This window comes from Ascaphus truei, chromosome 10, assembly GCF_040206685.1.
Source record: "Ascaphus truei isolate aAscTru1 chromosome 10, aAscTru1.hap1, whole genome shotgun sequence".
Classification (NCBI taxonomy): domain Eukaryota; kingdom Metazoa; phylum Chordata; class Amphibia; order Anura; family Ascaphidae; genus Ascaphus; species Ascaphus truei.
Genome location: NC_134492.1, coordinates 12660835 through 12674437, shown reverse-complemented (window position 1 = coordinate 12674437; position 13603 = coordinate 12660835). Strand labels below are relative to the sequence as shown.

The 13603-nt window shown below is 44.9% G+C and overlaps 1 protein-coding gene across 4 annotated transcripts; it reads right to left on the bottom strand.

Moving 5' to 3' along the window:
* Positions 1-1364: 1364 nt before the first annotated feature.
* On the bottom strand, positions 1365-11259 carry DIRAS3 (DIRAS family GTPase 3). 4 transcript variants are annotated; one of them, XM_075615857.1, is made up of 2 exons: positions 11186-11259; positions 1365-2542 (listed from the first exon to the last, which is right to left on the bottom strand). In XM_075615857.1, exon 2 carries the CDS (start codon positions 2445-2447, stop codon positions 1851-1853), a length of 597 nt encoding a protein of 198 aa, XP_075471972.1. In that variant the 5' UTR covers positions 2448-2542; positions 11186-11259; the 3' UTR covers positions 1365-1850. The 4 variants fall into 4 exon arrangements, with proteins under 4 accessions (XP_075471972.1, XP_075471973.1, XP_075471971.1 ...); XM_075615858.1 differs by lacking the exon at positions 11186-11259 and adding an exon at positions 2950-3117; XM_075615856.1 differs by lacking the exon at positions 11186-11259 and adding an exon at positions 2937-3116.
* Between the last annotated feature and the right edge of the window lie 2344 nt (positions 11260-13603).

Sequence of the window (13603 nt, the reverse complement as noted above, 5' to 3'; positions counted from 1 at the left end):
CTGCTGGAAAACCTCAAACATGATGTGATGCTCAGCTTTCTGTCATAGTTAGGATTTAGCTTATGTCTATCCCAAGCGAGTTTGAATTCCCTTACTCAGGGGTACTCACCTCCAGTCCCGTCCCCCCCCAAACAGGTTAGGTTTTCAGGATATCCCTGCTTCAGCACAGGTGGCTCAATCAGGGGCTCAGTCAAAGACTGGGCCACCTATGCTGAAGCAGGGATATCCTGAGAACCCGACCTGTTGGGATGGGGGGCTTGAGAATCCCTGCCTTACTGTATTAACCTCTACCACATCTGTTGGGAGGCTATTCCATGTATCTACCGCCCTTTCGGTGGAGAAGCAACTCCTCACATTTCCCCACAGCCTGCCAGTAGAATGGAAAAGCAGCCAAAGTCTTCCATGTTAGGGCTTTATACCAACATGTTACGTTTTCTCCAGGTTCAGCGAGGCTAAGACGGACACGAAAGCCAAAGGGGGGGTGTGTGTGTGTGTGTGTGTGTGTGTGTGTGTGTGTGTGTGTGTGTGTGTGTGACAGAGAGATAGGCGTATTTGACTGCTCACTGTTAAAGAAAAACACATTGCAATATGTCACTATGCTTTTCAGATTGTTTGCTTAGAAAACGATGTTTTAACCAATGCTTTTCCTGCTGCATCTGAAAATAATTATATGAAATGTTTCACGTCTTTGAGTTTAACATTCATTGTTAATTCTTTGAAGGGATTAATACAGGGGGGCTCAACTCCAGTCCTCAAGATCCCCCCAACAGGTCAGGTTTTCAGGATAACCCAGATTTAGCACAGGTGGCTCAATCAGAGGCTCAGTCTTTGACTGAGCCACCTGTGCTGAAATAGGGATATCCTAAAAAAACGGACCTGTTGGAGGGAGGGGGGGGGGGGGAGGAGGAGAAGGGGGTGTTGAGGACTGATGCTGATCACCTCTGGATTAATGAATGACTATACTGTAGGACAGGGGTGCGCAATTTTTTTTGGCTGCTCCCTCCTCCCTGCTTTAGCCTTTTGTTCTCGGGACCCCCCCCCCCCCCCTTTACCTTTTCTCCGGCGTCTTCTGACGTCACGACATCAAATGTCACTTTGTCATGGCGACGCCAGAAGCCGCCGGAGACAAGGAAAGCAGCGCGCCCACCCCCAGAAAATCCCTTTTATAAATCTATGGGGATTTTTCGGCAGAAAACAGCACAAACAGTCACTTCAGTGGATATAAAATTCCCCCTTTGGACTATATGAAATAGGATCGGTTCCCCCACCCATTTTTATAAACAAATATCAAACACATAACCAAAAAAAAAAAAAACCAACAAAAAAAACCCACTAGGCACAATTTGAATACATAGAGGTGTATATATTTAATTTACAGCCGCAGTATCTTTCCACAAACTGCATATCCTGGCATGCGAAAGTCACACAAAAACCTTGAGCTGTATGTGGTATGCAAGTGAATGTCTCCACACGCGTCCAATATCAGAAACACACCAAGCACCCAATATAAGACTGGTCCTATAAGCTAAAGGATGGAGCTTTTATACGGAGAGCAGCTCTCTGTAATAAGAGACAGATGTTCTGCTTTCCAATGTGCAAAAATGGTTAATGGCGATATATTGATACTAAATGAAGCAGCACGAACATGCAGCAAACGTTACTTCAATTAATATTTAATGGCAGAAAATGGCTGCAATGGTGCTCATGTCTTCAAATCCCGGTGTGCACTTTCCCTTTACAATCCTAGTGAAACCCAAAAGTTAATACCTTCTATTTTAATTTCTATTAAAAAGCACTCCAGCCTGGCATTGCCTCATGCAGAAATGCGAGTCTGGCGAGGCCAGGGCACTTCACATAATGGAGCATTTCCCTTTCAGCTTATCTTTCTTTTTCCGCTGCTTGGATTTCTTTCCATCCACCTGGAGGCTGACAGTTCTCCGCTTTTCCAAGTTTAGAAGTTCTTGAAAGAGTTCCTGGACATTGTAGTTGAGTTTGGCCGAGGTTTCCATGAAGGCGCACTTCCACTTGTTGGCCAAGCTTTCTCCTTCACTAGCATTGACCTCCCTCTGAGATTCGTCGCTCTTGTTACCAACCAGCATGATGGGAATGTTTTGGGTGTCTCCTTTAATCTGGCAGACTTGTTCATAGATTGGCTGGAGCTCCTCCATGGACTGCTTGCTTATGACCGAATAGACCAAGATAAAAGCATGGCCTTTGGATATGGACAACCTTTGCATGGCAGGAAATTGGTGGCTTCCTGTTGTATCTGTAATCTGTAGAGTGCAGATGTTCTTGTCGCAGCTGATGACTTGCCTATAGTTATCTTCGATGGTAGGGATATAGGTTTCTCTAAAAGTCCCCCTTACAAAACGGAGGACAAGGGAACTTTTTCCAACGCCTGCAGCGCCAAACACCACCACCCTGTAATCATTGCTTTGTTCTGGCATGTTGCCTAGAAAATCAGGGGTTAGGGAAGTTTAAGCGCTTTCTGGTTTAAATGAACAGATTCACGGACGTAACATACCCCATGTGAAACGCCTACCTATGAAGAGAAATTATATATAAGAGTCAATATTTCACATAATGTACAAAAAAACAAAAAAACGCTAACAACTATTGCAATGCATGAGGAAAATACAGCAAATCGTGAATCCTAGATGAATTGAACTGCAGAAGATACGCACAGCACATGCATAGTTTCAGAAACAATATTCATAATAAAGCAAAGTCAGATCATATTCATCTTTGGTGACATTCAATGACTGCCAACAGCCCAAAATCCCTCAGCTGACAATATTCTGTAAAGTACTTTGAAGTATACAAACCGCAGACGTGAATGGTCCAGATACCCAGCTAATTACATCCTTCGCTCAAAGCTCCGTCAGTCAGTCAGATCTGCACGTACATAATAACAACCTGCAGAATAAGGCACACACCTTACTCGATCACCTCTGCTTGTAGAATTTATCAGCCTACGAGTTCTCCTTCTTGCTGTGTGGAGGGGGTATGACTATTGCATCTTACGCAGGCAGCACAGCTACCGATGACGGCTGGAGCTATGGTACCTCCCTTTGGTCTCTCTGTTTTCCTCTTATTCGGTTTGAATGGCGCCTGCAAGATTAGATTATTTCTGCCATCTAGTGGATTTGCAACACATCTTCTGCTCTCCCAGTACCTTTCACACAACTATAAATCGTTCTGTTTCTCATTTCAGTTCAATTGCTGCTGATGATGTTTAACCCTTCGAAGAGGGTCTGCGCAGCAAAAGCTTAATCCCACTAGGCTTCCTATGAGAGCTCCTATCAAGGAAATACATGGCAAAAACATGGGAGATCTCTTCATCCATCACTGACTTGCAACAGGTGTTGGAACTTTTATCAGGGAGAAAGTACACTGGCGACACACTTTATTCGAGCTCGGCTAGTCCCACGAATTCGGGTATACCCGGGTGTATTGAGGTTTGTGACTGTTTTCTGCCCGAGTGCATTGGGTTATTTTCCAGGCAGGGATTGAAGCATTTTATTCCCGCTGGCTGCAATACTGCACAGTATATATATATATATATATATATATATACTGCATTACAATTCATGAATTTATGCCATCTGGTAGACACACGAAGCATTGCAGCCTATTAAATCCTAATCATTATTATTTAACAGATCAGCCGCCCATCAGCCAGGCATGAACCCAGGCTGGGAAGGCAAACGCAACGGGGCTTGTCAGAGGTGAGGAGCGGCGCATTCCAGGTATCTGCCAGGTACATACTGGGTATTTGCTCGAATAAAGTGTGTCGGTGCAGTACTAGAGCATGGGTTCTCAACTCCAGTTCTAGACCCCCAACAGGTCAGGTTTTCAGGATATCCCTGCTTCAGCACAGGTGTCTCAATCAGTAGCTCAGTTGAAGTCTGCACCACCTGTGCTGATGCAGGGATATCCTGAAAACCTGACCTGTTGGGGGTCTTGAGGACTGGCGTTGAGAGCGCCTGTACTAGAGTGACTGGCTATTCTGATTGTAACTCTTCTATCCACTATTAAAGGGAAATGAGTCTGTTTTTCTTATCCAATGAGCAGCTGTGCCTCACAAGGACAATTTATGTAACTATAAAACATTTAACAAGTTGCTGTAATGCATTTTTATAATAATTTGAAGTTACTACAACAGTATAAATCAGAGTTTATTCCCCACATACTGTGCAACTTCCAGGTGAAGTTTAAACTAGACATCACTTTGGCCAGGATTCACTAAGTCGCGCGTGACTGGCGGTTACCCCCGGATCAGGGCGGGGCATCTCGGCTTCGTGAATCACGACCTTTCAGTCTTCTCTTGACTTTTTGTTCTGAACTTCAAAAAAAAAAAACATTGTTCTCCTATTGTCTAATACTGTACTGCTTTTGCACTTCTGCCATCCATTTAATTCCTTCTCATCCCAGCATAACCTGGGACCTTAATTTTTAATCAAATTACTTATTCATATTCAGTCTTTACAAAGGCAACAACAAATTGATTGCTCTTTGAAGATCCAATCTTTATAGGTGTAACACTAGTGGGTTTACTAGTGTACTACAAATAGTTAATGGTGATGCTGAGCTCTACCGTGTGGTGACATCACATGAGGTATAAAAAGGAGGAAGTAGAGAGTTGTGGAAGGGAGGTTCCAGCATGGCAGAAGGAGAGGAGCCTCGGGGAGTAGAGGTAGGGGATATGTTCCCTAAAGTATAGTATAGGCCAGGCCCCTTTTATTATAGGCATCAAATATTCTTGATTAATAATAAAAAAAACTATGATCTTAGGACAGGGCTGGGCAACTATAGTCCTCAAGGGCCACCATCAGGTCAGGCTTTAAGGAGATCCCTGCTTCACCACAGATGGCTCATTCAAAGACGGAGCCACCTGTGCTGAAGCATGTATATCCGGAAAATTTGACCTGTTGGTGGCCCTTGAGGAGTGGAGTTGCTCACTCCTGTCTTAGGAGGTCAGTTGCCCAAAATAGAATACTTGTGAATAGTTATACTGCACATACAGATAAAGAGCAGTTTATATTGTCCTTCAGACAGTGGTTGAAGTGCCATAAGAAGTGCCATAAAAAGGAGTAATGGGACTGTCCGGTCCTAGAACCCCAGCCTTGACCTGGCCTTGGTAGAGTTGTTGAGAAGATGAAGGGAAGTGTGGAGAGGGGTGTGCCGACAGAGTTATAAAGGGGGTTGCTAGACTTGTTAAAGGGGAGAGGGGAGCACGTTGGGGCCCATTCTTGCCCTAGCTGACTCCCCCTTTTGGTAGATCAGGGTACTCTACCAGATCTCAAGAAATTCTAAACCTGGGATAAAATTCAAGATTGTTCAAGATTGGGATAAAGTTCTTTTGACCCCATTACACAAAGGTTTATACAATCATTATGCTCTACAAACAGAGACATAGAGAGCCCTTGTAACATTAATCCTTCTTTCTTTAAAAACAAAGAAGAGAGAGTTTACATTTGTAAATGATTAAGTAGTGGAACCCCAGGTTTATAAATAGGAGTACATACCTCCAATACACCACACGGAAACCTGGCCAATTTCCTCTGAGTAAGGAATTCCTCCCCCCCCCCCCCCAAAAAAAGAGATAGATTTGGGGAAAATCCCAAAAAGATCTATAGGAAGAATTTTGAAAAAGAAAAAAATATAAATCAGAGCTTTTATCATTTGTGCGGACATTAAAAAAAAAAAAATCAAAATAGCAGGCAATTTAACATGGTGTTTCCCCAGCCCATGGGAGATTCCCCCGTTACCAGGGGTATGGTGCATGCTACCTGTTGGCTCACAAGAGGCTGAGGTGTCAGCTGATATTTGTGGGGACTGCAGAACAGGCTTCGGGGGTACGAGTCTTAGTGCTCACCGGAGTTGCAGCCTTTTTGCGTTCCAGGTGTGCCCGGACATGGGCCATAAAGTGAGTCACGCCAGTAATACTTGATGTGGTACTCACTGGAGCGGGAATCGGCCATTCCTCATCTGCCCTGGCGGTTGCCTTCCTGTTGACGTCATCAGGTGCTGGTCTCGCGGGATCCTGATAGAGGTCGATGTCCCGCACCGGAAGTATGTTGATACCAGGTCTTTGAGTGGGTGTGTTGCCGTCGTCCTCCGTGTTTGGATCGCTGTCGCCCGGTACCTTCTCACCGGAAGTCTCCATCGGTTCCTGCTGGGAGTAAGGAGGTGGACTCTCACCGCACCGCTGACGCACTGGAACTCGACGATCGGGATGCTGGTTCGCCGACCAGGCCGCTGGGAACCGCCACCCCTGGGATACTGCTCAGGCCGCACCGTCGCCATCGGGACTTGACCGCACCGTCGCTCGATGTCACAGGTACTCATCTTTGGCAGGATCTGTAGTGGTACACACTGGCTGGTGAAGCACAACAGACCACTACTCTGGCTCGATGAGGGCAGGGACACCTCCGCGGGGGATAGGCACTGGAGCATTGCACCGTCTATGGCAATCAACAGGCAGCGTTTTAGCTCCAGTGCCGCGACCGACTGTGGCTCCACCTCGCCCTAGGCAGTCACCTTACCCGGTTGCTCATTCTCCGTTTATTCTGGCTCACGGACAGTCTCTGGCACTATATCTGGGACAGTCTGGAACCATCTCAATCATTGGGGTACACGGACGCCCTGGGAGCATCCGCTGGGGTGCACGGGCCCTCGTGAACCTTCATAGCGGAGGTAGTTGTGTCATCATCGGCCGCCCAGGTATTGGGGTCAGCCGCATCTTTCTTAGAGAAGGCCGTAGGCTTTAGCAGCATTGGCTTTAAATAGTGTGCTCCGCACCGTGGACACATAGCAGCCCAGACAAGGTCTCCACCCGGGAAGTTGCACTTGGAGGTAAAGGCACTTCAAGTATCATGTCCCTTCTACCTTCACTACCATGAGGCCTCCTGGCAGACAGTAGTGGGAAAAATCGCTGCTTGCTATCTCTTGCTTTGGCCGATTGCGTTAAGGTAGGAGAACAGATAAGGTAGCTCCTCTCTCTCTGCAGGCTCTGAAGAATGGAGGGTGCGGTCGGCAACATCTGGCTCCTCCCTTAGTTGAGATGGTCTTTTGGCATTGGCTCTCCCAGTGCCCCCTCCCTCTGGTGGAGATTAGAGTAGGGGCATACTGGGACAGGGCGTGACTCTGGTTCCTCTCTGAGCCAGTCACATCACTTGGGTGCGGTTCTGGCTTTCACACCAGACCTTGCAACAATTGAGCATGGAACTTTTCTGCACGCTGCACACACCGTCTCCAGTCTTGGCAGAGAACGCCATCTTGACTGACGAACTTCACGTGGTGTGTTCGAGCAGAAGTACCACCATTTTAAGTTCAGTGTTATACAGGTCCACGTGTCCCACACGATTCTGACAGGAATCCATTCTCTGTAGTTCCTTACATGGTTTTACCAGCTACCAAGTGTAGGTGTACCCCAGGCTAGCAAAGCTCCTTCTGATACGCTGCACTCGGTCACAGTCCATTCTGAGCATTCTGCGGTTCACTGTGTCAAAGGCTAGTGATACTGTTGTGGTTCTTCAAGCAGAGAAGTCTAGGCAGCTGAATACGGCAGGCACTTCCCCATAGACACCACTCAGTCAGTACCTTACATGACACTTCAGATTGTCCCTAGCCCTGCTCTACCGGTTAAGGGCCCCCGCAGCAGTCCTAGCTCTTCCCTGATCCTCTAGCAGGACCAGGGGAATAGGCAATCACTCACTCTCCCCTGAAGGAAAGAGAACCTGGGCCTGCCATTGCACAGCAGCCTAGTGTGATACCTTGTCCCTCTCATGGTAGAGACCAACTGACAATTTAGAGAAGCAACCCCATTGAGTACAGTAGAGGGAGGATACCAGGTCTGAACCTAGGATTGGGCAGAATACAGACCTGATCCCACCTCCTCCCCTATCACTCACTGGTACTGCCAGAGTGGGGAAAACCCATGATTGGTCCTAACATTGCCTGCTATTACCAGGACTGACATGCCAGGAAAGGGCAGAATAGTAGCCAGATATGGCACGGCTACACCTATATATCAATATGTTACATTACTCCCCTTCCTCCACCCACCATTGATGCTTTTTTGCCATTCCGGGAACAGTACAAGAGTACTTGTGAATACTCACATTATTCCTATTATTTCAGCTGTCCCAGGTGCTGAACTCAACAGAAGAGGAACACCTCTCTTATTCAGGTCAGTGGTTGGCATCCATGGGGGTATGATAGAAATGACAGGATTCAAGGTCCAAAAGCCTCAGAACCACTGCTATTTACTGGATTACCCACTAGGTGAAATACATTATGTAAACACAGTAAAGCAGTGCTACTGGGTCATCGTGTGTCAAACATTGACAAAGCACGAAGGATGAGAAACACGCAGGAGGTAGCTGTGTTTTATACACGTGCTGTTCTAAAAATATTGTAACTTTTTACCTCTCAAGTTTCAAGTCTCCACCCCAGTGCGAAATAAAGTGTGTGTCCAAACGTGATTTTAAATGTTGCAATTAAAGTTTAGGATATATTTGACTGAACCCCTATGCTAATGGGGTGGGGGGAAGTGGGTGCTGCAATTTTTTTGCAAAGTGCAGGCCCCTTTGGCAGTGAACACGTTAGTCCCAAAATCCTAAACGCACAGCAAGAACAACCCTGGTATATCCAGCTTATATGGGCATATTTACTAAGCGGCGCTATTCTATAAGACATCAGAAGGTACTTTAGATTCCATTCACTTGAATAGGCTTAAAAGGGTCTATTATGGAATAGAACAACTTAGTACATAATCGGCCATAATGCATTTGTTAGGGGCTTGTTCTGGCTCTCCTATCTCAGTGAGGTAAAAAAAAATAAGTGTTATTCCCGGGAGCAAAGAAACCTTTGCATTGGATGATGAATAATACAGTGTTTACTACACTAATGTATGGAACAATGCGCATTATTTACAATGTAGCAGCTATTAAGTGTTAAAAACCCAAAATAGATTCACCAACAAAGTGCAGATTTTAATAACAAGATTTTTTAATCTTCTTCAAACAGGAGATTCATATATTTTGTTCTTCAAAGAATGGAAGCTTTACAATAACATACAATGGCAGCTACTTCCTGTTTGGGCCAGATTGGAACCCGAGAATAATTCAGGAGCTGGGAAGTCACCAGCGGCCATCTTGCCCTATCCCAGGTCACCAGCGACTTGGGTGGCCCTGTAAGACAAGGTAAGCCTTGGTAGATGAGATTGCGTTTTTAACTCGTTCGATGCCCATTGGGGCCGCAATACATTGTAAATTGATTTACATGTATGAATAATTAATGATATATTCATACTTTCTCCTCAGTCATTGCAAGTACCATAAATACACAATGCTGTGCCAAGATTTCTTAATGATCACTCTGGGATCTTCCTCTTTGGAAACCTATCCGTTCCCACCATTTTTTCACTGCTACAATGTAGCAAAGTTTACGGGGCTTATTCTGTATTCAATGAAACGGACGATTGGTCAGTTTGACAGAAATTCCCCACAGCCTTCAATGGAGACTGTTATCTGAAAAACGACCTGATTGGCTGCTTTGGCGAATATAGACTGAGGCAGCGTCCATAGACACTTCGCCCGTGCGGAGGCGGAGGGAAAGCGGGTGCTTTCCCTGGCCATGGTACGCACGCCGCCCGTTGGCGCGTCACAGAGCTGGTTCGCCCTCATCGGGCGAACCGCTCACGTGACCGACCTGTCGCGCCAAGAAATCAGTTTTAATTGATTTCTTGCGCAACACGCGCCCCCTCCCACTTCCGCACACATGCGCCCTCACGCTGTATAGACGCGATCACTGCCTTTAGGCAGTCTGATCGCTCAGCGTGCGGACACGTCCACACGGTCGTCCATACCATGGACGCAACCTAAGCCCCATGAGAGAAAAGATTTATGCCAAACATACAGAACCCAGATGTTTCTATACTGTGGCCTCTTTGGTAACACATCGTAATGCAGAAATCACGGCAGGGTCATTTATTGGGGTAGGGGGTGGCAACGCGGAAGATTGCCCGGAGTTAATCCGTGGTTCATCGGCATAAAAGGACACCCCATTTCTCGAGATATTACACTTCTAAGAGCTTATTTATGACAGCCTAATCACTGCATATATAGAAGTTACCGGTTAACCCATAACTATCCCTATATGAAAGCAGTATGCATTTCAGATTACTTTATATGTGTGGGTCAAGTGTTTGGAAAGTGGTTTTCTGGGCAAAATTTGAGTGTATGTATATATTTTTTTATTTCCATAGTGCTGATCATTTATTTTACACGCTCTGTTCATACATCCATACCATACAGCATAAAGGAAAATAAGATATAAAATAGGATGAAAAATTGGGAGTCTAACCATATATAAACTGTTACATGTATTAGGAAATAGGAAAAGTTAAACATGATAGAGGGGGTGTCTCAATTTAATCCCCAGATGCAGCATATTCTGCTAAGTGACACTGGACTTTAATAGAATTGTTATTCAAGTTTTTGGGCGTGAATGGGTGTGTAAAAAGGTGACAACATGTTAAGTGTGCACATGTAAGTATTAGCAGTCCAGCTCACGTTACATAAATATGCATCTAAATATACTGATGCATATATATCTGTTATAGGAAATGGGGCGGTTAAAATGGCCTTAAATATGCAAGTTTAGGCTTAGAAACCTACACCCACTAAATATTATTGTATTACTCACTCCTGATGTCCCAGCGCACGCACTGGTGCGATATGGCCAGTAAGATTTAAAAATTAGGATGGACTGGTCATTTATGGCTAGATGGGTCTGCAATGTATTGCTTTGCAGGGGACCTGGAGGCCCATTCAGCACAGACAGGGTTAATATAAACTGCTTGTGAAGCATCTTGCCTGTATATTTGACACATTTCTGCAGGTTTACCCTGGAAGAGTTGATAGCCAAGTTGCTGGAGAGAGAGAGAGAGAGCACTTCAGATCTGAGGGCTTAGGGCTGAGGATACGCATCCTTCTGGGCAGACAACCCCCAAGCCAAAGAGCAGCAGTGCATATAGCTTTGTGAGGAGTGATACCAGGATGCCAGTGATACCATGTCTCAGCTTACACAAGGTGGGACATGCTGCTGGAAAATGCATGTACCCCATTCCTTTACTTCAGCATAAAACGATGTGGAATAAAAGCAACAGCACACTTACCTTATGAGGAGTGTAGCCACTGAATACACACTGCAGGGTTGTACATTTCACTGATAGAAAGCCAACGCAGGCCCATACCATTCTGCAGGCTTTATCCAGGGGAGGACTGATTAACAGTAACAGCTGCAAATGCAAGACCATCTTTAGCCCATCATCCTTATGCCACATTAAGCATTGCAAAGGCTAGGGCCCTGATGTTATAATACATTTCCTCATTGACTCAGCAGTGAGATAGAGCATTATGGGTGCATGTGTGTCTGACTTCACCCCCCACCTTTCATTCATATTTTACTGCAGTGGAACATCCCATTCATGCAGCTGCAGTGGGACAATACACTTCACTCATGCAGTGCTGGAGGGGAATGAAGCACATGGAGAAGCAATGTGTTGTAGACTCCTTCCAGCAGCCATGGGGTGAATTGGCCCTCTGCCTTGGAGAACAGAGCCAGGAATGGTCCCAGAGGAGCAACTGGCTTGTGCAGTGTGTACTTATTATTCTTGTGTTATTACCATGTGTTTGACGCTGATTAATTATATTTTTTTCAAAGTCTATTGCGCACAGTCCCAGGATGAAGTCATTTACAAATGCTGCTCCTCCGTTTCACTAATTGATGGGCATGAAACGCACTGCAAAGCAATTCGAGGGAGGTATACTATAGATACTGGGATCAGGGGCGGCCAACACCAGTCCTCAAGGGCCACCAACAGGCCAGGTTTTCAGGATATCCCTGCTTCGCCACTGATTGAGCCACCTGTGCTGAAGCAGGGATAGCCTGAAAACCTGGCCTGTTGGTGGCCCTTGATGACTGCAGCTGGTCACCCCTGGTGTAGCTAGAAGATAACTATATGTGCTTGGCATAGTCTCAAAATAAATAATGAATTAACCCCTTAGTAGTCATGAACGCCTGCATCTTGCATGCCTTGTTGACTGCTAAAGGTAGTCGAGGGGTTAAAGCTGCAGTTCAGGCAGTATCCTGCATGTGTGTTTTTTTTAATAAATCAGTTCTGTAGTAAGAAAAAATACTTTTAGAATTTTCTGTTTTTAAAAAAAACAACTTTGAAAGACCAATTTTCTTGTATTGTATTTTAACAAGCATTTGCTAAGGCACTGCCCCTTCATGTCCTGTCACAAGCCCTGGCACACCCCTTTGTCAGCCCTGCCCTCCCTCTAGCACAGGTCAGTGCAGGAGTGCTCATGAATATTCATGAGCTTCCACTGAGAGAAAGAAGCAGAAGAAAAACAGATCCCTTCACTAATTATGTCACCAAATGTTGCCTATCAATACATGGAGAACGAATTGACTGGCAACTATACAGTTCTTTAGGTAATTAGAGATTGCCCACATGAAACTATTGAAGTAAAAAAAATAAATAATAATAAAAAAAAGACTGAACTGCAGCTTTAAAACATGTAACTACCTAATTACTTACCCATTGTATAGTACTGTACTCCAACATTTCCCTGCATCACACCAGGATTTGAGACTTCTCACACCCAAGACACCTGCACAATATGTGTAATCGTATGAGTATATTACTGCAGGATTTGCGTTGCCCCCAAATAATCTCGTCTTTAGAGCAGTGATTTTCAATCTTTTATGAATGTATTGTGACTCAGTGGAACACAATACAAGTTTATTGTCACTAGAATCCCAACCCACATATCTTTATGTTGGACAATGCCATTGCTGTGGTAGGCCGTATATTCTTGAATTCATTTTTTTAATATGATTATATATATAGCAAATGTAAATATACTGTATGCTCATTTGCATGTCTGAGGCAGGTCTGCAACCCCGCCTTTCACCATTATCACCCAGCACACAGCACTTCCACTGTAGCAAGGGATTCTGGGAAATGACATGCAAATGAGCACACAGTGTCACTTTTTGCTTCATAAACCATTTTATACATGGTTCCCTATAGGCTATATAATATATATATATTACTTAGAACATCTGAAAAAGTTTTGTAATTATTACATTTAAAATGTGAAATCTATCATTTATTGGGTAAAATATCCACCATTAACAACAAGGTCACAGGAACGCCTTTATCAGAATCCAGGTTCAAAAGCGCTTCTATAAAGCTCCAAAGTAGTTTTCTTTCACCTTTTTTTTGGTTAAGGAACTCTATAATTATATTGTGAAATTCTGCGAAACCCCAACCCTCTCTAATAGCGCATCTGAGATCAGATACATTGTAAGGAACCCCAACCCTCTCTAATAGCGCGTCTGAGATCAGATGCATTGTAAGGAACCCCAACCCTCTCTAATAGCGCGTCTGAGATGAGATACATTGTAAGGAACCCCAACCCTCTCTAATAGCGCGTCTGAGATCAGATGCATTCTGCGAAACCCCAACCCTCTCTAATAGCGCGTCTGAGATCAGATGCATTCTGCGAAACCCCAACCCTCT

What these genes read in the sequence shown, in the direction of transcription:
- DIRAS3 (XM_075615857.1), bottom strand. Translation starts at nt 2,447, where the DNA reads ATGCCAGAACAAAGCAATGATTACAGGGTGGTGGTGTTTGGCGCTGCA.